Source organism: Cydia pomonella, chromosome 20 (assembly GCF_033807575.1).
Source record: "Cydia pomonella isolate Wapato2018A chromosome 20, ilCydPomo1, whole genome shotgun sequence".
NCBI lineage: Eukaryota > Metazoa > Arthropoda > Insecta > Lepidoptera > Tortricidae > Cydia > Cydia pomonella.
In genome coordinates, this window is record NC_084722.1 from 16,090,498 (window position 1) to 16,116,489 (window position 25,992).

General features: G+C 41.7%; 2 protein-coding genes across 2 annotated transcripts in view; one reads left to right on the plus strand and one right to left on the minus strand.

The window, feature by feature from the left end:
- Positions 1-11,644, plus strand: part of LOC133528855 (14-3-3 protein epsilon) — a 37,269-nt gene extending 25,625 nt beyond the window's left edge. The window contains exons 5-6 of the mRNA XM_061866340.1: positions 5,658-7,788; positions 9,924-11,644. Coding sequence (XP_061722324.1) covers positions 5,658-5,870 — 213 coding nt within the window. The 3' untranslated portion in view covers positions 5,871-7,788; positions 9,924-11,644. The remainder of the gene's footprint in view (positions 1-5,657; positions 7,789-9,923) is intronic.
- Positions 11,645-14,432: 2,788 nt separating this feature from the next.
- On the minus strand, positions 14,433-23,858 carry LOC133528927 (putative fatty acyl-CoA reductase CG5065). The gene is made up of 12 exons (XM_061866436.1): positions 23,411-23,858; positions 22,905-23,113; positions 22,141-22,298; positions 20,842-20,932; positions 20,378-20,523; positions 19,331-19,440; positions 18,199-18,391; positions 17,821-17,897; positions 17,410-17,572; positions 16,114-16,264; positions 15,098-15,204; positions 14,433-14,677 (listed from the first exon to the last, which is right to left on the minus strand). Exons 2-12 carry the CDS (start codon positions 23,094-23,096, stop codon positions 14,593-14,595), a joined length of 1,473 nt encoding a protein of 490 aa, XP_061722420.1. The 5' UTR covers positions 23,097-23,113; positions 23,411-23,858; the 3' UTR covers positions 14,433-14,592.
- Positions 23,859-25,992: the final 2,134 nt, after the last annotated feature.

Consider the following 25,992-nt stretch of genomic DNA (forward strand, 5'->3'; position numbering starts at 1 on the left):
TGTCTCTATATACTGTACCGTACAAGGCCGCCTCCGACATCGCCATGACGGAGCTGCCGCCCACGCACCCCATCCGCCTCGGCCTGGCGCTCAACTTCTCAGTGAGTACTCTGTCTCTATATACTGTACCGTACAAGGCCGCCTCCGACATCGCCATGACGGAGCTGCCGCCCACGCACCCCATCCGCCTCGGCCTGGCGCTCAACTTCTCAGTGAGTACTCTGTCTCTATATACTGTACCGTACAAGGCCGCCTCCGACATCGCCATGACGGAGCTGCCGCCCACGCACCCCATCCGCCTCGGCCTGGCGCTCAACTTCTCAGTGAGTACTCTGTCTCTATATACTGTACCGTACAAGGCCGCCTCCGACATCGCCATGACGGAGCTGCCGCCCACGCACCCCATCCGCCTCGGCCTGGCGCTCAACTTCTCAGTGAGTACTCTGTCTCTATATACTGTACCGTACAAGGCCGCCTCCGACATCGCCATGACGGAGCTGCCGCCCACGCACCCCATCCGCCTCGGCCTGGCGCTCAACTTCTCAGTGAGTACTCTGTCTCTATATACTGTACCGTACAAGGCCGCCTCCGACATCGCCATGACGGAGCTGCCGCCCACGCACCCCATCCGCCTCGGCCTGGCGCTCAACTTCTCAGTGAGTACTCTGTCTCTATATACTGTACCGTACAAGGCCGCCTCCGACATCGCCATGACGGAGCTGCCGCCCACGCACCCCATCCGCCTCGGCCTGGCGCTCAACTTCTCAGTGAGTACTCTGTCTCTATATACTGTACCGTACAAGGCCGCCTCCGACATCGCCATGACGGAGCTGCCGCCCACGCACCCCATCCGCCTCGGCCTGGCGCTCAACTTCTCAGTGAGTACTCTGTCTCTATATACTGTACCGTACAAGGCCGCCTCCGACATCGCCATGACGGAGCTGCCGCCCACGCACCCCATCCGCCTCGGCCTGGCGCTCAACTTCTCAGTGAGTACTCTGTCTCTATATACTGTACCGTACAAGGCTTCTTCAAGAGTATTTAGGGTTCTCAAGTGTCGGAAACTCTAATGGACTCCTGTGATGTTGCTTATGTCCATGGCCGACGATGACCGCTTCCCATCAGATGGCTCGTCTCCTTGTTTGTCACAAACTGAAACGCACGCGCGGTCGCAACTCTCCTATTATGATTACGCAAGTCAGTCATTGACAACATTCTCTGTAAAAGGAAAGACGCTTTATCTCTTTATGACGTCGATAACGTCGTCTATAGAGTTGTGACGTTCTCCCTTTTTCTATCGGGAATGTTCTCACTCGAGAATATTTCCCATAGTAAGTTGAGAACGTTCTCGACAACGGCACAACTATAGTCGTCTATAATAATCTAACAACTAATACAGACTTCACTAGTGTTACTAATTACTATATTAATTTCACATCAATTTTACGCTGCTATTTTTACCATGTTAACACCGATTCAAATCCTAAAAACGCAACGAGAACTTACAATATAAGATGCACGATAGCAAATCACAGGCATAAAACCTTTGTCCAGTGTTCCAGACATAAAATCGAGACAGTATTATCGATTGTCAGTTCTGAATTTTAAACTAGAATCCGTCAAAACTAGCACTTGTAGCATTCGAACAGGTGCGGGCGTAACCTTGACCCAACCTAGCGGCTAATGGGTTTGTTAACGCCCGAACTAGATAACGGCACGAGCAGATAACTTACGTGAATTGTTGCTTGAGGATTGTTCACAAGTCTTGAGTAGTGTTGGTTGTATTTGTTAATCCCTCTTTACACACACACACACACACGTAATTCACGAGTCATCATTTGATTATCTAATTTCTAATGAGCCCGTAAAATTAATTTTACCTGAAACATTTTTAAGGTAAGCAAAGCGCGGTCTCTTACTCATACAGTCGAGTTCATAAATATTTACACATTTATCACGTTGTTGGTAATGGATTAAGGTGAAAAAAATAATATATATTTATGAACTCGACTGTACAGTAAAGAGCACTTAAAAATGGTCACTTAATTCACTTTATTACATTCGAGCGTACATAGGGCGGGTTTCACCAACCAAACTTGACAGACTGATCAACATCACTCAGCAGAGAACAATGAAAATTCTCATACAATAAATAAATATTATAGGACATTCTTACACAAATTGACTAAGCCCCACAGTAAGATCAAGAAGGCTGTTGTAGGTACTCAGAGAACGATATAAATATATATTATACGAATACTTAACAAATATCTGTGCTTAACACATTCACTGCCGGGAACCCACCTGGTGGGCGCTCGTGAACTTTGTTCAGATGCCGGACAACCCGCTGGGCGGGTTGTTTTGTACGCAGCTATACACCACCGGTTTCTGGGGTAGTGCGCCGTTTTTTGTCTGGCAGTGAATGTGTTAATAACTAACTAATTGCGAATACTTTAACCCATACTTTGCACCCATTGCACTAGCAACACTACTAAGATCCACGTCATGGAAGAAAGTCAGTAGACCGTTACTTTATAATCATAATTGCTGTAAAATAAAATCTTATAGTCACTTCCGTGATATGAAGGAATGCGTTAAACCAATGCAAACAATTCGGGAATTTTGTGACGGTATCTTTTGCAACAAACAATGAGATTCCAATTAGGATTTTCCTGAAACACGTTGTTTTACCACTGCTACATGCGGAGGCAAAAACCCAGTTGAAAATGAAATGAGTAATCGAAATCACAATTTTAATGGCATGATATAATTTACCATTCAAATTAAATTCAAACTGACTGTCGGGAGTTCGGGAGACAATGTTAGGCTTTGACAACTAACTACACTACTATCTGACGTTTCAGAGCACCGAAACGCAGTGTAGCATTTTAACTATGTGACGACCGGTCTGGCTTAGTGGGCAGTGACCCTGCCTATGAAGCCGATGGTCCCGGGTTCAAATCCTGGTAAGGGCATTTATTTGTGTGATGAGCATGGATATTTGTTCCTGAGTCATGGGTGTTTTCTATGTATTTAAGTATTTATAAATATTTATATAAGTATTATATATATCGTTGTCTAAGTACCCTCAACACAAGCCTTACTGAGCTTACTGTGGGACTTAGTCAATTTGTGTAATAATGTCCTAGTACCTGGGCGACCGAGCTTTGCTCGGTTATAACTATTTATTGTAATATGGTGGTGTATAGGTGATAATCTTAACTACAGTTTTTTTACTAAATTAAATTTGTCTAAAACAATAAAAATTAAAAAATTATATATAAAATTGAAAAAAAAAACAAAAATTAAACACCGGGCGAGATTCGAACCCGTAATACTCGTTTAGCAGTCCGCGTCTTAACCCGCTGGACCAGACGGACAGTGGCCGGCAACACGAAATTAGCGACCATATTCTGTGTCGAAAAAAAAAAAACGCATGAAAACTCGAAAACACGCGTTTTCCCAAACATAAGACTAATCTAGATCGATTGTTTACCCCCAAAAACCCCCATTTACCAAATTTCAGCGATATCGTTAGAGCCGTTTCTGAGTTCACAGAAATATATATATATACAACGTGTCCCAAAACTCAACGATAAGCCGGCACCAGAGGATGGAGCTGCTTATGATTAGTCGAGAAAAAATAAGGAAAAAAATATATCTCAATTATTTTAGAAATTACAGAAAAAAAAATGAAATTCATCGAAAATCGACATCCCTAATGGTATTTTTAACGACCATGTCACAAATATTCAAATATTACTGTTTTTTTTTTTGTTTTTGGAAACTTAAGTAGCCCTGCTATCTAACACAGTTCTTAAAAATACCATAATACATGTAGTTTTTACACAAAAAATAATCAAAATTCATTTTGTCCCTACAATTTTGAAAGATTTTTTCTTACAGTCCACTTTCAATCATCATGGTGTAAAAAAATAGTATCGACACCACTATGGCAATTATTTTCAAAAGTTGACGCAACTAATCAAGATTCCAAAATGGTATAATACTTTAGGAAACCTAGTCACAAAAAAAAACAACGAATTTTTAAACAAGAATCGACATTATTTAATGTTGGCGGTAATCACTTTTACTGTACCCAAAAAAGGATTTTTGTTGTTGAAAAATGTTGAATAAATGCAAAGAAATGGTACAATTTTTTTTCCTTTTTTTTAAATTCATTTACTACATTATTAATACGGAAAAAGTCCAATACACAAAACACAATCACAGTCCAAAATAATGCCAGGTCAGTACAGTTTGCAGATCACCAGTCCAAAAAGCAAAGCCAAGAGTTGTTAGTATGAGAGCCACATCAATTAATACGGAACGGTGCACAGCGAACAAAGGATCAGAGTGTACTGACTTGAAAATTGTATTAACTACCCACATTTTCCATTGAAATTTTAAAACTTGCAACAACAACCCTTTTCAAAAGTGATTAATATCAACATTTAAAAATGTCGGTTCTTGTTTAAAAATTCGTTGTTTTTTGTTGTGACTAGGTTTCCCAAAGTATTATACCATTTTGGAATCTTGGTTAGTTGCGTCAACTTTTGAAAATAATTGCCATAGTGGTGTCGATACTATTTTTTTACACCATGATGATTGAAAGTGGACTGTAAGAAACAATCTTTCAAAATTGTAGGGACAAAATGAATTTTGATTATTTTTTGTGTAAAAACTACATGTATTTTGGTATTTTTAAGAACTGTGTTAGATAGCAGGGCTACTGAAGTTTCCAAAAACAAAATAAAAAACAGTAATATTTGAATATTTGTAGACATGGTCGTTAAAAATACCATTAGGGATGTCGATTTTCAATGAATTTCATTTTTTTTCTGTAATTTCTAAAATAATTGAGATATATTTTTTTCCTTATTTTTTCTCGACTAATCATAAGCAGCTCCATCCTCTGGTGCCGGCTTATCGTTGAGTTTTGGGACACGTTGTATATACAAGAATTGCTCATTTAAAGGTATAAGATAATATTTATTTATTTATTTATTTATTTAACTATCCTTAAAATAGATAGTTGAGATGCCAAAACAGTTAAATGGCGCCAAAATCATTAAAATTTCATTCTTAAATCGGTTGTAGTTGATTCCAACTGACATGACTCATATGCATATTGTTTGGTAAAGTGTGACGACCGCATGCCAACAGATATCCGCCGTAATATGTGACGCGCGAGGATAGTGCGTCACGCGTTTATGACCGTTTTAATACTTTTAATGACTATCTTGTTGAAATAGAACGGTGGCAGTAAAATACAGCAAAATGGTGTCAGGAAATGAGGTGAAAATAATTAAATTTTAGATAGTTCTATCGTCGTTGACTCTAGACTGATCCATATGATTATTTAGGGATTCAGGCTGGAATCAGGCGCGCTGGGGTCGCGTTTACTTTTCATTTGTGTGTGGTGGACAAAAATCGGGGGTTCACACCTTCGTTGTGCTGTATAGTTTAGAAAAACATTTCGAAAAAAAAATGCAAAATTGTCAAAAATTTCTGTCAAGATCCTTATCATAATCAGACGAAGGGTTAATACAATTAATAATATGGTGGTATATAATTTCTCAAGACTTGCGAGCTGAAATACCGCTAGGTATTTCGATTATATCTAAAATCCTCATAGTAATGTGTAATATTTGCAGGTATTCTACTACGAGATCCTGAACAGCCCGGACCGCGCGTGTCGCCTGGCCAAGGCGGCCTTCGACGACGCCATCGCCGAGCTCGACACCCTCTCCGAGGAGAGCTACAAGGACTCCACCCTCATCATGCAGCTGCTGCGCGACAACCTCACCCTGTGGACCTCCGACATGCAGGGCGACGCGGAGGGTGAGTCCCACACTACTGTACCCTAGCCGGGGTCCCTACACTCTCCGAGGAGAGCTACAAGGACTCCACCCTCATCATGCAGCTGCTGCGCGACAACCTCACCCTGTGGACCTCCGACATGCAGGGCGACGCGGAGGGTGAGTCCCACACTATACTGTACCCTAGCCGGGGTCCCTACCCTCTCCGAGGAGAGCTACAAGGACTCCACCCTCATCATGCAGCTGCTGCGCGACAACCTCACCCTGTGGACCTCCGACATGCAGGGCGACGCGGAGGGTGAGTCCCACACTATACTGTACCCTAGCCGGGGTCCCTACCCTCTCCGAGGAGAGCTACAAGGACTCCACCCTCATCATGCAGCTGCTGCGCGACAACCTCACCCTGTGGACCTCCGACATGCAGGGCGACGCGGAGGGTGAGTCCCACACTATACTGTACCCTAGCCGGGGTCCCTACCCTCTCCGAGGAGAGCTACAAGGACTCCACCCTCATCATGCAGCTGCTGCGCGACAACCTCACCCTGTGGACCTCCGACATGCAGGGCGACGCGGAGGGTGAGTCCCACACTATACTGTACCCTAGCCGGGGTCCCTACCCTCTCCGAGGAGAGCTACAAGGACTCCACCCTCATCATGCAGCTGCTGCGCGACAACCTCACCCTGTGGACCTCCGACATGCAGGGCGACGCGGAGGGTGAGTCCCACACTATACTGTACCCTAGCCGGGGTCCCTACCCTCTCCGAGGAGAGCTACAAGGACTCCACCCTCATCATGCAGCTGCTGCGCGACAACCTCACCCTGTGGACCTCCGACATGCAGGGCGACGCGGAGGGTGAGTCCCACACTATACTGTACCCTAGCCGGGGTCCCTACCCTCTCCGAGGAGAGCTACAAGGACTCCACCCTCATCATGCAGCTGCTGCGCGACAACCTCACCCTGTGGACCTCCGACATGCAGGGCGACGCGGAGGGTGAGTCCCACACTATACTGTACCCTAGCCGGGGTCCCTACACTCTCCGAGGAGAGCTACAAGGACTCCACCCTCATCATGCAGCTGCTGCGCGACAACCTCACCCTGTGGACCTCCGACATGCAGGGCGACGCGGAGGGTGAGTCCCACACTATACTGTACCCTAGCCGGGGTCCCTACCCTCTCCGAGGAGAGCTACAAGGACTCCACCCTCATCATGCAGCTGCTGCGCGACAACCTCACCCTGTGGACCTCCGACATGCAGGGCGACGCGGAGGGTGAGTCCCACACTATACTGTACCCTAGCCGGGGTCCCTACCCTCTCCGAGGAGAGCTACAAGGACTCCACCCTCATCATGCAGCTGCTGCGCGACAACCTCACCCTGTGGACCTCCGACATGCAGGGCGACGCGGAGGGTGAGTCCCACACTATACTGTACCCTAGCCGGGGTCCCTACACTCTCCGAGGAGAGCTACAAGGACTCCACCCTCATCATGCAGCTGCTGCGCGACAACCTCACCCTGTGGACCTCCGACATGCAGGGCGACGCGGAGGGTGAGTCCCACACTATACTGTACCCTAGCCGGGGTCCCTACCCTCTCCGAGGAGAGCTACAAGGACTCCACCCTCATCATGCAGCTGCTGCGCGACAACCTCACCCTGTGGACCTCCGACATGCAGGGCGACGCGGAGGGTGAGTCCCACACTATACTGTACCCTAGCCGGGGTCCCTACCCTCTCCGAGGAGAGCTACAAGGACTCCACCCTCATCATGCAGCTGCTGCGCGACAACCTCACCCTGTGGACCTCCGACATGCAGGGCGACGCGGAGGGTGAGTCCCACACTATACTGTACCCTAGCCGGGGTCCCTACCCTCTCCGAGGAGAGCTACAAGGACTCCACCCTCATCATGCAGCTGCTGCGCGACAACCTCACCCTGTGGACCTCCGACATGCAGGGCGACGCGGAGGGTGAGTCCCACACTATACTGTACCCTAGCCGGGGTCCCTACACTCTCCGAGGAGAGCTACACTATACTGTACTCTAGCTAAGGTCCGCGAACTAAACCGGAAATAACTATATTCCAATAATCCGGCCCGCGAATAGGAAGGTGGCTGTCCCTAAAGGCTGGAGACCCCTGCTATAAGCGTTGTATACTTGGCAGCGAGTAGCGCCAGTCTCCGTGGTGTACAGTAAATAAGGAGCCGCCGGATGCTGCGGCGCCGGGCTCCTCCCGCGAGCCCCTCCCTCGTGCTTCACCTTTACACCTTTCATTTGCACAAACAAATTTTGCTTCCATTCGCTCACTAAAAACTCACTCAGTTTTTTAAATAAACTGTTCTATAGCTCAAAACTCTCATAAGTCAAAATCGAACGATCAATTCCCAGTAAATAATAGCGCGCTGGTCGCGTCGATGCACAGCTCCCCGCCCGACGCCCGCGCCGGCAACGCACCACCTTTAACAGTAATATTCTCTAATAATATTCATATAATAGAAAAATAGATACACGCAATTCAAATGTACATCATTATTCACTATTGGTTAAAGTTTAATGTCTAAGCGTTGCATAATAAGGGAGTTTAACTTGAGATAATAGTTCATGGATTACTTGTGATACGGTATATTCTTTGAAATATCAGTAGATGTAATAAAAGAGCAGTTACCAAGCTAAAATGTTGTGTACAGAACTTATTGTTTATATTGTTTATTGACTTAAAAAAGTGGCCTGATAGCCCCTTAAGAAAAGCAATTAACCTAAAGTTTCTTCAGCTAAAGATACCGTCTAACGCATTTTGTGAGCACAATACCAAGCAAGAGTACGTATTCGGAAATATTCGCCCCGAAATTCACAAAAATGTGTGCGTGCTCAATGACGCACAGCCTAATATACTCTTTTCCAATCATAATTGTGTATTATCTAACTATTTAATCAGTAGATGAGGGCCGTTTGCGCCAAACCGTAACTTCGTCGTAGTTCGTTAACCTTTTCAACGCCAAAGACCACTAAAACGGTCATCGTCTGTCGTGCCCGCGACGCCAATGACCATTAAAAAGGCTATGGCGGACGTTGTCAAAGCGACTTTCCTACTGTCAGTTAAGCTTCATATTCGCTCTTCACCAGTTAACTTTTTGGCATCCATGGCATTTCTTGACACGTGTGGAAAAGCGTTGAAAAGGTCAAAATGTGCTTGTATGACAAAATTACAGCCGTAGGACGACAACTACCACCTTCATATTTATCGCTGATCAATACATTGATTCTGCGAGGTATAAACCCGCAATTAAGACTCCCATTGCCCCTCAGATTTCTCTTAAAGATAAAGTAAGCCAATTTTATTACAAAGTACACAGCCACGTATTACGATTACGTAATTTACTGAGAACATTGTACACAAGCATTTTTAACGCGTTGAACGTGACCAAATTGGCTATTTTTTGACACACACTATTTACCCTGAACTAATTTAGAAACATGACACAGTCAACCGTCTTAATTACTTAAGAATTCCTGTTACTGAAACAACTACATACATTACTTGTTTTAACTCTTGTCACTGATTGACGAAGCGTTTTTTCAATTTCTGTCTATCTGTCTGTCACCAGGCTTGTATCTCACGAACCGTGATAGTTAGACAGTTGAAAATTTTACAAATGATGTATTTCTGTTGCCGCTATAACAACAAATACTAAAAAACAGAATAAAATAAATATTTAAGGAGGCTCCCATACAACACACATGATTTTTTTGCCGTTTTTGTAGATAATGGTGCGTTAGTCCGACTCACACTTGGCCGGTTTATTCCATGACACGTTCATAAAACGAGTTTTAACGCATTCACTACCAGCGCCAGCTACGCGTGTAGTCGTTGTGTATTTTCGCCTTTGTAGCGAAAATCGCCTACGAACCAAGAACCCGCCTAGCGGGTCGCCGGTAGTAGGGGCCGTGCGCGATGAAGGGTCTGCCATCTTGTGGCCGGAATCGAAAATATAGACTGTACATTGACACTTCACACCAAAGCATACATTTCGCGCCAATGAACGGGGCTCCTGTGCTGCCCCCCCCACAGTAACTGTCATCATTCTTATGGTCTGTTTGTTTGCAGGTGAGGCCGAACAGAAAGAGCAAGCACAAGACGTGGAGGACCAGGACGTGTCGTAATACCTTTCAGCGTTCTATTTAAATATAATAACAAAAATAAATATAGTACGATGTAAGCCAGCCCTCGATGACAACCGGTCGTAACCTCTCGCTCCCACCCTCCCCGTCCCGCTCCCACACCTGCCGCCTCGACCGACCCATACACCTATCTATACGATCGTCATTTTCGTTTGTATTGTGTCAAATTATATACGAGTAATATTATGAATATGTACTTCTTTTGATAAATTTGTTTTCGATTACGATGAAATAATGTTAAGGAAAGTACTTTGGTATTGCATTTTAACTGTACGTTGTCTGTTAAGAATGTATTTTCTTATCACTTCGGATGATCTCCGCGCTCGGCGCGTTCACATTCTGGTTCTCTTAAGGTGGGAATTGTAAATTTTCTAAGTATTTTATACCGCGTGTAAAGTATTTAACTCCGTTGTGACTTAGCACCGTAGCGACAATTAACAATTATGAAAGCATTTAGTTTGGACTATCGGGACTATGGCGCGTCGCGGAGCTCTGCACAAATATAGTCGTTTTATACGTACTCCCGTACTGTGCTCGCCCGAGCGGCGGTCCCGCGTGGCGGGTCCCGAGACGCGAGTCCCGCGTGGCGGGTCCCACCCGCCCCGCGGGGCCGGCCGCAGTCTTCCCGCCTCGCCGTGAGCATTCGATACGTCTTTCATTACATAACATATATTTTATCTGTAACTTACATTATTAGGGTGGTATTCGTAGTGACTTGCAATATTTAGCTAAGTGATAGTGGCGTCACCTGTCGGTCTTCATGTATCGTATCTCGTACGGGCGTACCGCGTTACATACATTACATACCTCCTTGTGTATTTATTGCAACATTATAATGCGTTTGTGTAAATTGTGACTACTGTGTAGTACTGTACTGGTGTTGTTGAACAAAGACGTGCCGGCCCGTCTGCCGGACGGTCCGCTGTCGCGCCGGACGGTCCGGGGCCGCACCGGACGCGGTCCGGTCCGTCGGACGGTCCGGTGGTCGCGCCGGACGCCGCCGGACGGGCTGCGCTCGTTAGATAAAGACATTGTCGATGTACCCGCTTCGTTCGTATTACAATTTTTGGAGTATTCACACTGAATTGCTTTAATTACTTACGAGTATTGTGATAGAGATTTTGTATATTTTAATTTATTTTTTTTAATTTCGCACGTCTCTCGGAAATATTTCGCCGTAGCGCTAAATCTCTTACAATTTTAACAGGACGAACCGTAGTTCTAAAGTTGTGCTAGGATAAGGTAATGCACTTGGGAGAAATTATTTATTTGAAATGAACTGCTCCCGGGGCGCCGGCCCCTCGGGGTCTCCGGGCCCCTCGGTGGGTCTCTCAGGCCCCGCGGTGGGTCTCTCAGGCCCCGCGGTGGGTCCCTCGGACCCCGCAGTGGGTCTCCCGGGGGTGCCTACATTCCACCTCCGCGCTGTCCAACGAACAAGCGTGGGAACGAGTGCGTGCCCGAGTAAGATATTAGCGTTATTTTTAATTGAATTTGTAATATTGCATATATTTTTGTTAATTTTATCCACAAAAAAATACTGATGCAATTAGCCTTAGTGTTATGCAATATTGATTTATGTCCTACCAACTACATTGAAATTTATTGTAAATGACAGTGTAAATCTAATAATAAAAATTCAAAAGTCCAGTGGTTTGTTTCATTGATGTAAGTAGGTCCCCGTTACATAAACAGATTTACCTTTTAACCTTTTGAACGCGTAGAACACCTAAAGGCGTCGTTACTAGTCGCGCCCACAGCGCCAAGGACACCTGTAGGTGTCATGGCGGACGCTGTCAAATTAACCTTCATACTTTCGAATAAGGTTTACATTAGCTCGCTTGCGCCCGGGATCTTTGCGTTTGACTTGATATATTTGATATAAAGCGTTCAAAAGGGTGTTTGCCAGATTGTGCGTGTTATTTTAAATGACAATTAGCGATCAAAGGGTTAATAAAATGCAGGCGCGAATACAAGATTTGGCTTAGGGGGGGGGCCATTTTGAGAAAATCATATATTTTTGCACAGAAAATAAGGTAAAAAAAAATGTTACTCAATTTAGTAATGTGAAAGCCAGGGTTTTAGGGGGGGGGGGGGGGGGGCATTGCCCCTATGGCCCCCCCCTTGTATCCGCGCCTGATAAAATGATACAAAAATTAGGGTACTCTCTTATGTTCAATAATACCTCCTATAAAAATAACAAGATTTGGGAAAATATACGTTCCATCGCACTATTGTAAGGACACTAAGCACGGAGGATTTCGTACATTGAACCGCCGGTTCATATACAGGGTGACTTCGAATTGGTAATACAAAACACTTGATTGTGGCTCAGTTAATACCAAACATTATAATACATTCACTCCGTTGTTAAAATCAGCTGCATTTAATTCTCGCAAATTTTCTAACAAAACCAATAATTAAAGTCCCAAAGTGTGGTTACTCTACATTAAATATCTAACTGTCATACCTACTTGTCACTCGATATTATCGTCAATGTACGTTATCATTGATATCACTACGAGTGACACTCGTGTAACTAAATTGTTTTGATGAGGTTTTAAATACCCTGATAAAATTATGGTAATAATAAGCCGAATTGTTATTTTTTTAATCATTTATTATTGTACCTAATCTACCGATTAATACAAACTCGAAATTTTCTCTTCTTTACCGCAATAATTAGTTATAAGAGTGAAACACTTTAAAACGCATAAATCACGTTTATTAACACCATGACCCTTTAAAAGTTTAAGTGTGAACCTATCTAAGCGTATTTTAAGATGTGTTCAAAATGACCACCGCCTTCCCTGACACATAAGTCGGCCCGCCGTCTATGGTTGATTTTGAGTCTGTCTAAAATAAATTCATTGGCTTTTACAGAGTTAAATGCCTCAATTATCTTTTGGCGAAGTTCACCGATAGTATTTGATTCCCGTGCGTACACTCTCCTTTTAATTTCGCCCCACAAAAAGAAGTCGAGTGGCGTCAGATCGGGACTTCGAGGCGGCCATGCGACTGGGCCGTTGCGTCCAATCCATCTACCAGGGAATATTCTATCCAAATAATTTCGCACACTTAGAGCAAAATGTGCTGGTGCACCATCTTGCTCGAAATAAAGATTCTCCAAATTTTGTTCCGGCACCTCTTGTAGCAAAATCGGTAACACGTTTCTCAGGAAATCTTCATATTTCGGTCCATTTAAGTTGCCGTTAATAAAATACGGTCCAATCACACAATTATTCAGAATGCCTGCCCAAACGTTTACAGAAAAACGAGTTTGGTAAGAGTCTCGCCGAGTTACGTGAGGATTTGCATCACGATCAGCCCACCAGTGTTCATTGCGCACGTTAAAGAAGCCGACTCTTGTAAAAGTTGCCTCGTCGGTCCATAGGATATTTAAGTGTAAGTTTTGCTGCAGCCAACGCCCAAAAATAACTCTTCTAGGTTAATCAGCCAATACAATATCCTGTACCCTTTGAAATTTAAAGGGATGTTTTGCTTCAGCTTTCATTAGCCGCCAAATAAACAATTGGCTCGTGCCGAATCTCGCAGCAGCATCCCTTGTGCTGGCTTCTGGGTTGCGGTTAAAAAACTCGAGCACTCTTCTCCGAAAAGCTTGTGAATACCGCGGCCTTGTGCTTGAGCATGTACTGGAACCGTAAACTGACCATATGTAGTCTCGTAAATTTTGGATGGTACTGTTTATTAATACACGTGTAGGTGTTGGGCAATCAGGGTATCGTTCGTGAAATAATGCCTGAGTTCGCACAGTACTCCGTCAAGTAAAATAAAATTCAAGAATATCCATTTTTTGAACATTAGTATACGGACAACGCCGAGACATTTTAATTTAATTGTGAAATTAAAATCTCACGGTAAATATTATTTTCTTTGACAAGTGACAAATACTAATCAAAACACGTTTTCTTCATAAATACCGTGACAGGTGTTTGATAACCAAAGAGGAAAGTGTTCATTTGAAATTCTCTAAACTTCTTTGTTAATTATTATGGTAGGATAACCATGTGAAGTCTAAACAAAAGGGATAAATTAAAAAATAAGAAAAAAATACTTTTGCTTAATTTAATAGCATGAGACTTAATTAAGGGGATTAGTTATGGGAAAATGTATGCAAAACATTAATTTTGTATTACCAATTTGAAGTCGCCCTGTATATTTCTATCGCACGCGCGTAATTATATAAGTTGTCATTCACGACGTCATGTCATGTTATTTGACAAATCTGCGCGTTATCGTGCATGTATATTTCTCTCCACATGATGATACTCAAATGACACTGCAAGCGGAAGAGCAATATAATTATGCGATAGAGACAGGCACAGCCGAGTTAATGTACGAAATTATTCGTGTTAGCGTCCTTACTTTACTGTGAACTTAGAAACTAATGGGCACAGAAAAAGGAAAACTCACTAAATACAACTTCATTGAGTATTTATTCTGATATAAATATAATAATTTATAAATATTTACTAACAAACGTTTTGATTGCCGAGGAACGCATAAAGTCGTCACGATTTGCCGACGTATAATGTTCGAGATGACGCATCACTTTCAGACTGTGTTTACATGACTGATCAAAATATTCTGATATAGTAGAATAAGAAGTATGCACACAGCGAGCAGAAGATGATCTTGGCGGCCCAGTCCAGGTAGTACAATCTGAAACAAGTTTTGAGTATTCTTTTCTTCGTTATGTAATAAATGAGGCACATATACCCAGATACTACCATTACTACCTAGTGTCAGAAAAGGTGCCAAGTACGGAAGGTGGAGATAAGGAACGAAATCTCCATGTACCAAAAAGTGTCATCAAAAAACTTTAAATAGGTGGCGCTACAATACCTAGAGCACTTGAACAAAAAAATCAAATTATAGACAGCGCAATTCACTCCGTCAATGACGCCTAGGTTCTTAGCTACTCTAGCGCTACTCTGGAGAAATTTGGAACTATTATTTATAGCTGACAGCTGGACACTTGCAACAGTTCTACCATAAGAGATGCCACTCTTAACTCCACACTATGGATGAAAGGTATGAGTTGAACACAGTGTAACTAAACTAGGCCAGACGTGTGTGTACCTTTTTTGCAGTATCCTGGCTTGTGGTAGAGTGGCCGGGTCCTCCTGGCAGCAGTACGTGCGGGCGCCGAAAATGTAGTCACGGATATAAGAGTTCCAGTTCACCATCTGATGAGGTGAACATTATTTGTTTCGGATTAAGAACAAATGTGGTATTATCTATGAAAAGGGATCTTATTGTCGATGGCGCTTACGCCGCACTGCGTCGCGCAGCGTTGTATTTGTATCGGAGCATCGTTTATGACGGCGGAAACGCCATCGACAATAAGGTCTAAGGCTTTTCATAGATAACGTCACAAAGTATACGTATTAGTCATCTTAAAGTATCTATTATCAGACAGGCGTACCGGACCGCGATTTGAATCCAATTTTTTTGGCTCGGTAAAAAAAAAATCACGAACATATGAAACGCACCTTGATAATTTGTAACAATGTTTGCACAAAAGCTAAAAATATGAAAATTGCTTGTAAAAATGAGCCATATTTATGTTTGTCTGATTCTGAAAGACGCGGCTATAAGTAAAAACAAGAGTCAAGCTGACCGGACCACGGTCGCGGTCCGGTACGACCGTCTGTTATAGCTTTTACAGTGACCGTTTTACAATTTGGCAACCCAGTTTCCCTCTAAAAAAAGGCGGTAAATTCGACAAAGCTAAGCGCGAAAAGTTGAATATTCCTTCCACGCTAAGTATTACGTACCTACTTTATCTATGTTTTAAGGTGCATCATACATTATAAATTGACAAAGTCGCTATTGTTTATAAATTATTATTATTATTTTTGGTAACGGTTGCTACTAACATAACTGATAAGCTATAACTAACACATTTATGGACCATATGTTGTCTTTAATAAAGAAAAAAATATCAGTTATCATTGCAAGAGTACCTGGCCGGTGCAACCTAACAACTACTTTCAAACTCACCCAGCAGAAAGAAACGGCATTTTCAATTGACGGCAGATTCGAAATTGCTTACACGTGATATACAGCTCAAATAAAAGATTCTTGCTTTTAACCTTGATATCGGTGTAGAAAGTCTCATCGTCCTCCTTGGAGACTTGTTCCCGCAGCGCGAGGAAGTTCCCATTGTGGAAGTGCCACTCGTTCAGCCAGTAGTATTGAAATGTTTCCAGTCCGGCGCTAATGCGGTGCTGCATCTTTACCATACTATAACAACAATAAATATAGCCTAGAAAGAGTTATTATGACGGGCAAAGTTGAAGGCACCAGATCTCAGGGCCCTCCCCCTACTAGATGGTGTGCTGAAATCACTGCACCTATGCAATTAAAACTGCACGAGGCCATGCGCTTGGCGAGGAATAGAAGCCTATGGAGGAATCTGGGCTTCAACAGAAGGTTACGATCCTCAGCATTGAGGGACCGACTGAAGAAGAACAACAATAAATATGCATTGACGGCATTGGAGCGTGACTCAGCCGGAGGAGCCTCAGGAGCCTAGGCGAGCAGTATTCTGTTATGTGAAAGCGCTTTATTGAAACGTACTAGGTTATTAGGCCGCTTAATAAACACGTCTGTGTTTTCGGATCCCTTTGTTTGACATAATTATTGAAAGTCATAATTTAATGATGATCAGATTATCATTAGTCATAGTTCTGAAACCGTTAACTTTTCAGGATTTTCGTAAGGTTATCCTATAGATAGGTTAGGTTTGTTTTATGGCAATCCTGAAAAGTTACGCTTTTCTGAGAAAAAAACGGTTGTCTGTAAAGTCGGTTTACTGACGATAGTTGAACGTGACAACGTCATAAGAAAATACTGATGGAATGGTTTCATTTTTCAAAAGAAAATTTTAATTTTATTTGTTTGATAGATATTTTGTATGGATATAGAGAAGGAGGTAAATGGAAATCACAATTGAATAAGTTACATTTATTTGTACGCATAAATACAATTGCTGCCGAACGCGGAGGCCGATTGTGCCTCTTTGTCGCTCGTTGCGCGCTCTCGCTTGCACTTCAAGCCTTAAATGGGACGCCTCAGAGCGAGGTAACGCCGCATGCGTCATGTTTTTTCGTGCGTGCAGCCGGCTCCATCGAATTATAAGACGTTGTCACGTCAAAACAAATTACGAGTAAGTAAAATGCGGACAAACAATACATTATGACCTTTATGGGAAACAATAGGGACCCTTGTGATTTATAATGCAACTATGAATATACCTGCCATATTCGTGGGTTTCTATAATTTAGGAGTGACAAGTTACAAAACCTTCATACAGGAGTTACAGGACATCGATAAAAACGTTGACAAGATCCACCACGCATGATATAAAAGTTGAAGAAGATACTTACAAAGTTTTCTGGCCCAGCAGCATGAGCATCAGATCCAGCAAATATGCTGGCAGCAGGTGTGTGAGCAGCAGCGCGACCTGATGATGGAGACGCGAGGTCTTCTGCGAGCCGCCGGGGTACCACAGGCATTGGGAGAAGGGGAACTCCTGCACGTGCACGCGGCCTGGAAGCAATTTGGAAATTATTATAAATATTTACTAACATATATATACAAATATAATACACACATACACTATATATATATATATATATATATATATATATACATAAATAAATAAAAAGACGAAACCTATGAAGCTAATAAATAAATACATTAAGAATCTTTCATTCTGCTAGCAAAGAAAGCACGTAATGATTTTTTGAAAGCGAACTTATTTGGCGCATTGTATTTGGAGGTTCAAAAGTTCTTACCCATATCGATCAATTCTCCGACGGTCACCGGGTTCCTTCTAGATACCGTCAAATTCACTACCTGTATGTCTTTTGGCCTGTAACACAAATTCTTAGTTGTAATTATGGGTCTCATTCTCGAAGGTGTATTTGATTATAGAATTAGACACGAGTATACAATATATTTTTGTAGCTGTAATGGACAGTAGACACTTCAGGGCTGGATTTAGGGGAGGGCAACCGGGGCTACTGCCCCGGGCCTCCACAAAAGAGGGGCCCCCACAATAGAGAATTCGGAAAATTTACCATTTTATTTGGAAAAAATTTGGGGCCAGGGGGCCTCCACTCCTTTATTGCTCGAGGCCTTCAGACCTCTAAATCCGCCATTGAGACACTTACTTATTGATCCCCGTGTTAAACGCGGAGAGTAAACACCCGTTGACTACAAAGTCGACGGGAATGATGTCGCAGGTGAGCGCCTCTTTCGTGAATATGGTCCGTATGGCGCCCTTGCCGGCGCCCACGAGGAGCCCGGTGGCGCCGCTCAGGCTGTCCACCCAGCCCGGCAGGGGCTCTTTCAGGGCTGCTGCCACTGGGAAAGACGGAAAGCATGTTCACTCCACGAGTGACTAGACCAGGGACCGCTCCGGTATCCCCTTCGAGGGTTTTGGAAAGGGTATTTCGAAAGGCTTTGCTTACCAAAGCCGTTGCTCTCTAAAACCCTTTCATTTGGCTTTTTAAGCGCTTCATAATATCGAATATCTGATACCCATTTCTAAGCGCTTACCCCATGAAGGGGTAAAATTATAACGCTTACGAAGTGCGTATTGATAGGTAGGTGCATAGGTGCATTTTTGAATTAGGAAGGGTAAATCTGAAAGGGAAACCCCTTCCTAGAGCTAAGTAAAATGAACGGGTAAATTCAAAGGGAAAGCAAATCGTTGAGGCTACTCGATAACCGACTAAGCCATTTAAAGACTTCTTCTGGAAAGGGGTGGGAATTTCGGTGGTGAAAACTTTAACTTGACACTTCACACTAACAAGTCCTACGGTTAACGCAAGCTGCCTTGCGTATTGGGGGCCTGCCTACATCTAACCTATATTAGAAACTTTAAATTAACATTACCGCCAAAAACCAAGGCAGGCCCCCATTTGTTTTTCCTACATTACATTACATTACATTCTACCTATTGTTAATCTTATTAAGTTCGATGAAATTTAAATCCTTTTCAATCGGAATATTTGTTTTTGTTTTGTTTCGTTAAATTTGCACTCTAACCAAGATCAACTCTATTTTCTAGATTTTAAGTTCAAATTTTGGACACTGGCAAATTTTGAATTTGTTTCTTGTATGGCGGGCTGGCTGCCCAGGAGGAAACTATATTATTTAGGTATACATTCGAACTCAGAATCGTCAGCTTCGTAGGAACGGTAGCACATCAGCTCAACAGTCTGTGCATCAAGGATTTTAAGTATATGCCTTAAACGCAACAGGATGTACACAGCGGCTTTATAAGTTCCAGTTACTTACCGATGGACGGCCTCGCTATGACGATGGGAAACTTTCCTTCGTACTGCGCAACCAACGACTCCGACAGTGACTTAGTGTACGCATAGGTATTCGGCTGGGGGTGTATCAATCTGAAAAAAAAAACATTGCCAAAAAACTAAAATACTTAAGTCTTAATAATTTACTATCTGTGTGATAACTGACGCATTATTATTAACTCTTCAGCCTAAAGGTAATTCGTGTTAAAAGGTAATTTCGCTAATCATTAAAGGTAATTTCGCTAGCCATCATTATATAACTCCTGTATCGACGAAAATCGTCTATTTGGTTGCATATTCATATTCGAGCGATATAGAGGCAAATACAATCTGGCAAAACTGGCAAAATTCATTCGGTTTTTGTCTGTTTGTCTAATTTTATTTTTTGTCTTTCAATTATTTATATAAGAATTCAAGTCTTGGAGACCCTTTACATCTCTAAAGATAATTTCATGATCTATTTTTATAAATTATATTTTATCTCTGACACTTGGAGACTTAAATCTGTTAAAAATTTGAGTATTTGTTGGTTGAATTTTTTTATCATAGTTTTATTCGACAATTTTGAGACTGTATACATCTCTAATAAAGAATCTAATATTGCATTGATTCCATATTTGTAATTGTAAAAATTAACATATAAAAGTGCCCCTGTGGCCTATTTGCTGAATAAATGTTTGATGTTGATGCAAGCCAACGTCGTCAGTAGGAAATGAAAACTTTTCTACTGACAAACCTGTCTTGCCAGAGTATAGGCGAACTAACATACGAAGTGGTTATCTATTATAGTCTCTACAGACGACCGCACCGGGCCGCGACCTTGGAGTGGTCAAAATATCTCTTTCTCGCTCTCACCTTCGCAAGCACCTTACACACGATCGAACGTGCGCCGGACCGCAACAAGATCGCGGTTCGGTCCGGTCGTCTGTAGACACTATAATACCTGCTCGATAATATTACCATTTAAATAATAAACCTAGCTTATTTCCACGATATACATCTACTAATAATAAATAATGCTGTGACTTACTTGGGCTGCAAATGTGCTAGCAGTTCATCATCCATCCACTCAATGCATCTCATGACGTCCTGAGGCTTGTGGACGGCCGCGTACACCCGCTCCTCCAGCTCGGGCAGCTCGCTGCGGCAGTATGCGGTGGACACGTGCACGAATACCTGCGGAAGGGTGCACATATTAGTCAACATTATCATCATATATGTAACATTTAATATACTTATCTACCTATCGCAAAACAAAAGCCTACCTATAGGAAAATTTTGCAGATACTCGGTGCCCTATTAGATTAAATTCAATTTAGTGCGTAATTTATGTTGATATACTCTTGCACGGTTCACGTTTAGACTATACTTAATGTTAAGACTCTTTGTAGACATAAAATGCAATAAAATTATTTGAGTATGAGATAGTCTTGGCCGGGCGAATTCGGTCATCTCCTGAGTATTGTGTCATAAAAAACTCTATGGCTGTAATACCTCGAGCTGCGTCATGCCCTCTGTCAGGTCTAAGACACGCTGGGTCCCACGCACGTTGAGGACGGTAGCATCCTTGATCGGCATGTCGAACCTATAACACAACATACATTTTAAATTAATAGTATTTTATGCAACAGTTGTATAAGAAGGGTCAAAAAAGGCGAGTGGCGTGAGTTACAATGTGAGCCGGAGCCGAAGGCGTAGGCGAACATTGTAAAGGAATACACCACGAGCATTTTTTGACCTACTTATACAACGTTGCATACAATATTTTTCCTACGAGTCAACATAAATAAATCTTAATTTAGGTAAACAAAGCAAAAGTATATATCCAAGACGCGCGAGCATACCTTGTTACGCGCCCGGCCCGCCCCGGGCGAGCGACAGCTCTTAACTCATGAGGCCCTGGTACTTGCTACTTGCTAAATTAAATTTTTGGACAGTGTTTTCTCAATTTTGGCCACCGTAGCCTACGGAGACTAACAGGCAACGCTAAGCGGTCTTCGTAGTCTATGGGTGTTGCTATATTACAGGTGTCATATGCGTGTTTCTGACTTATGAAGTAATTATTTTTACTATGCAACCAAATGAATATTTTGTAAGTTGGCAGCAATGCACTTAGTTTAAACTGTATTCGTTTTGGTTTTGTTAGGTTGGTAGCCATTAATCGCAGTAACGTTATAGCGATTAAAAGCACAAGAGCTTTTATGAGGAATAGACAATATAGACTTTTCTTGAAACCTTTTATGTATGTTCTTATATTCGTGTTAATGAATGCATAAATGACAGATAACAGTAGAGGAGTAGGAAAACATTTTAAATACTTGATTAAGCGAAGATCTAACTTCAAAGTTTGAAAGCGAATTATTGTTTACCCTGTTCAATCAAGAGCTACCTAGTTATCTTCTGCGGATTGTCAAAAGCCTCATCTTAATATTTTATGTTTATCAATCAATCAATCAAGTTTATATTCCATAACTATAAATAAAAAATATAAAAAACGATATATCCCAAAAATATCCATTTTATGCCAAAAATGCCTTACATCATTTTAGAAAAGAGCTGATACTCTTCAAACTAGATCGATTTTTATCAAAACATAGCTAAGAACCACCGCAATGAAACTCGCTTTCACGTTAAAAAACCGCATCAAAATCGGCCCATCCGTTGGAGAGCTATGAATGCCACAGACAGACATTGGCGACAAACATATAACACTCCTCTTTTTGTGTCGGGGATTGTACGAAAAGGAGCTGTCTGTAGTTGGTCCTTATCGCACCTATCATCATCATATCTCACCTCACGCAAGCCGCACAGTGGAAGATGATCTGGCACTCCATCCGCAGTTTCTCGCGAAGGTCGTCTGATATTCCCAAACCGTCTGCTAATATGTCTCCAGGGACCAGACGGAGTTTCTTGAAGCACTGTGGATTCTGTTCGTGAAGACGATTAAATCCCTGAATGAAATAGATTAATTTATATATCTGTTGTTTTCGCATAAAAATAAATTGAACACTTCTAGGATTAATTTTTTTTTAATTAACTTAAATTATAACGATATGAAGGTATTTTAATTAGCAAAATAGTGACCTCTAAATGACATGGAGTTGCGGTCTCGTCTGGCTTGCTGGATTCCGAACCAATTAAGCAGCCCCACTGCCTCAGCAAAATTGCCTCGAGGGAAATGCTAAACGTGGACATTTAGGGCCACTTGCACCATCCCACTTACCCGTGGTTAGCCGGCTAAACCTGGAGTTTCCATGGTTACCAATAAAATTTGAAACTGGGTTAACGGTGTAACTGGTTAACCCCGGGTTAGTGGGATGGTGCAAGTGGCGCTTAGGGTTAATTAATATCGACCACGAATGATCCGTTGCTTCTCGGAACCAACCCAACATAAAAAATCGTAGCAAGATGTAACTTAAGGCGTTCGTAATTTGTGCACGGAGCGGGTGCACGCGCGGGCCGCGCCCGCTAGCGTTGTCTATACTATTTTTCGTTAACCCGCTCACCCACTCCGTGCAACTGCGCCAGCTAGCCTACGCCCTAAGTACAAAACTCACCGAACACTTAAGAAAGCCTTCAAGCCTCTGTTCACAGCTCTGCCCTTTCTTAGCCCTCATCAGCAAGTATATCGCCTCCAGCTCTGGACAGCATCGAAGAAGTTTTTCCACTAAAACCTTGCCGAGGAAACCGGTGGCTCCCGTGATGAAGATGCTCTTGTTGGCGTAGTAACCAGCTACGCTTGGCGCCATCGTGGATATCTAATAGACTGGAATTGTTTACATATACGAGTAATAATTTAGTGAGATTTAGATATATAGGTGCTCATGTAGACTCGTAGAGGATCCAAATTATTAAACAGGTATCGAAACATGTGAAGCGAAATTGGACTGTGGCTGATTTAAATATACTTATTTATATATAGCTGTTTTTTTTGTATATTACAAGATTCAATACAATTTTTAATGTGAAAGGAAGCTTACTTATTATATAGATGAATAGCAGATTTTAAATCGCGCGTTTAAGATTGTATTTTGTAGATTTTAAGAAATTAATAGTTACTTACGATGAAATATCGTCCGTCACTACTACTAAGTAATAAAATTGTTTAAATACACGAAACGATTTTGTTAATTACACATCCATACATTTGTGATCAGGGTAGACTGAAAAAATCTTCATGTCAAATGAAAACTAGACTGTACAAAGTACCCACATAGAAAAATATAAACGAATGCAAGTACTTATTTCATGAAAGCCAAATGCACTACTTACGTATTGCGCGATTGTTTTAGATTTAAAACGGCCGTACATATAACTCTGTATCTTTAAACAAAATCTACCCTCAAATGGCTATGAGATGAAAACATTACATGATCAAATAAAGTAGGTTGAAGTTACATCGTTCAGTGACAGATCCAGGCGGTTTTGTATTTGGTTGGTTAACCAATAAATGTTATAACTACCCGAAAATGTACAAATTGTTGACTTGTATTTAAATACCTAAAGATACAGAGTACTTATATCTATATAGTATACAATCATGGCAGTTTTCAATGATTCACGGTTAGTTACACAGCAGTTACATGCATCTTGTTCACGGGTAACTTCGTCAAAATATCGGGAGCTCAAAAAGAATATAAAAGGTAATCACGGTTTATATCCCGGTCGATTTATATCTATACTATATTACTACTATATACTGTATTTGTACTATTTATATACTGTATTACTACATATTGTTTTTTTTTTTTTTTTTTCTCCTCTGAAGACTAGTAAATAGATTTTAATTATGGCTCATGATTTCATTTTCTTTATGCTGTTAGTATGTATGTTAACATTATGTACTTAATAATGAACCTCCAGGTCTATGATTCTTAAGTATGTTAAGTACTCTACATTGTACTTCAAATTCATTTGTATATGTGACTGTTTGTGTTCTAAATAAATTAAAAAAAAAAACTATAATAATTTTGATTTATAACCTCGTGTTTAGTTACACCTACCTATGTAAAACACGAACCAGTAAATCAAAAACTTTTAGGTACCTTACCTATTTTCTTGTATCGCAAACAATTATCACCGTGATCAAGAGAAAAACTAAAACTGAGTATGTTTATTGATCGTATAAAAATCCATATTTAGGGTTCCGTACCAAAAAGGTACAAAAGGAACCCTTATGGTCCGACTCTGTCCGTCCGTCCGTTTGTCTGTCACATCGCTAAGCTAATCGCTGTAAGTTGGTGCGGTCGGTGTGCGAGTAAAAAGAACTCGCGGTTGACCGGTTTTTTGTCGTTGCGATTGTCTAAAACATAGGTATAACACATAAAACGTGAGTAAGTAGGAAAAAAAAAATGAACAATTAAAATCAGAAGGTCTAGTGTATCATGACAGCAAAATATTCGTTAACTATTCGATGACGTTAGGTGAGAAAACTACTCGGAAACTAAAAACCTATACTTTTTAGTTAACATGCGAGTGTGACATGCAACCTCAAACTCGTCCGTTACGAAAGATAGCTCATTTTGACAGTAATTTACCTTTTTCGTATGTTGGTAGAACTGGGTGGTATAGGTGGCCAAATTACGAAGTACAGCCCATGTGGGATCTTCGAGCGTATTAAGATCACCACTTAATTGGTTCGCGTTATATTTCGGTTGAATAAATACAGTGGTCGGCAACCTTTAAGCAGCCAATGCACATTGTTTATAATTTGCAACTTTATCACTATATCTGATAATTTATTATTATGCAAAGAGCACTCGACAATGTCAACGACGACTGACAACGACAACAATTGTCAACAAATACCTATTTTAAAGGATACAAAAAAAGTTCCCGACAGCGGCAGTACTCTCAAGTTCAAATGCCGCACGGACTTGCGCTTGCCTTTTACTTGATAGTAATACTTTTCGATAATGAAAATCTACAACCAAGCTGTTTAAAAATATGCACCCTTTCTTCGTGGTTCGCGATACTTATATAGTAAATCTGAATAGACCATAGATTAAGTACAGAAGGTGCAATTATAATATGTTAACGGCACCAATCATGGAACGTTTAAGAGAAAATTTGGAGTGTTTTTGTAATTTCACCGACACCTGTAAAATTTCTACCGCTTTACGCTTTAAAAGTTGAATGTCCAATTCGTCCTTTATGTTTTCTATGTATTTAATGAAAGCTACTGCAATTGGTTTCAATATTATTAACCAATAAAAACTGTGGTTTTTTGTGGCGCCATTAATTTTCAAAATAACAAGTATCAATGAAAAATTAAACTTAAGCATCTCTTTGGCTCTTGTTTATGGTAAAATGTTGCCAGCGATTAAAAACTGATGGAAAATACTTGTTTTACAGGATTTGTCTATACCATTCCATTACTAGTGCCGGTTCCATTATAGGGGTGTTTACTATATGTAGTACTACGAACAAAATCGATGTTTGTAAGCGCGGGGCCACGAATCATGCTGTCCCTGTCATGTCATGTTATGTCATGATCATTTGCGTTCCGAACGCGCCGACTTCAGAGACGTAGACCTGATATAAATTTTATATACAAAATAACCAGGAAGGTTCGCTGGCCGCCTGTTGCCGACCCCTGAACAAGAATATTATGTATCCGTTTTCAAACGCGCTAACTGCGGGCGA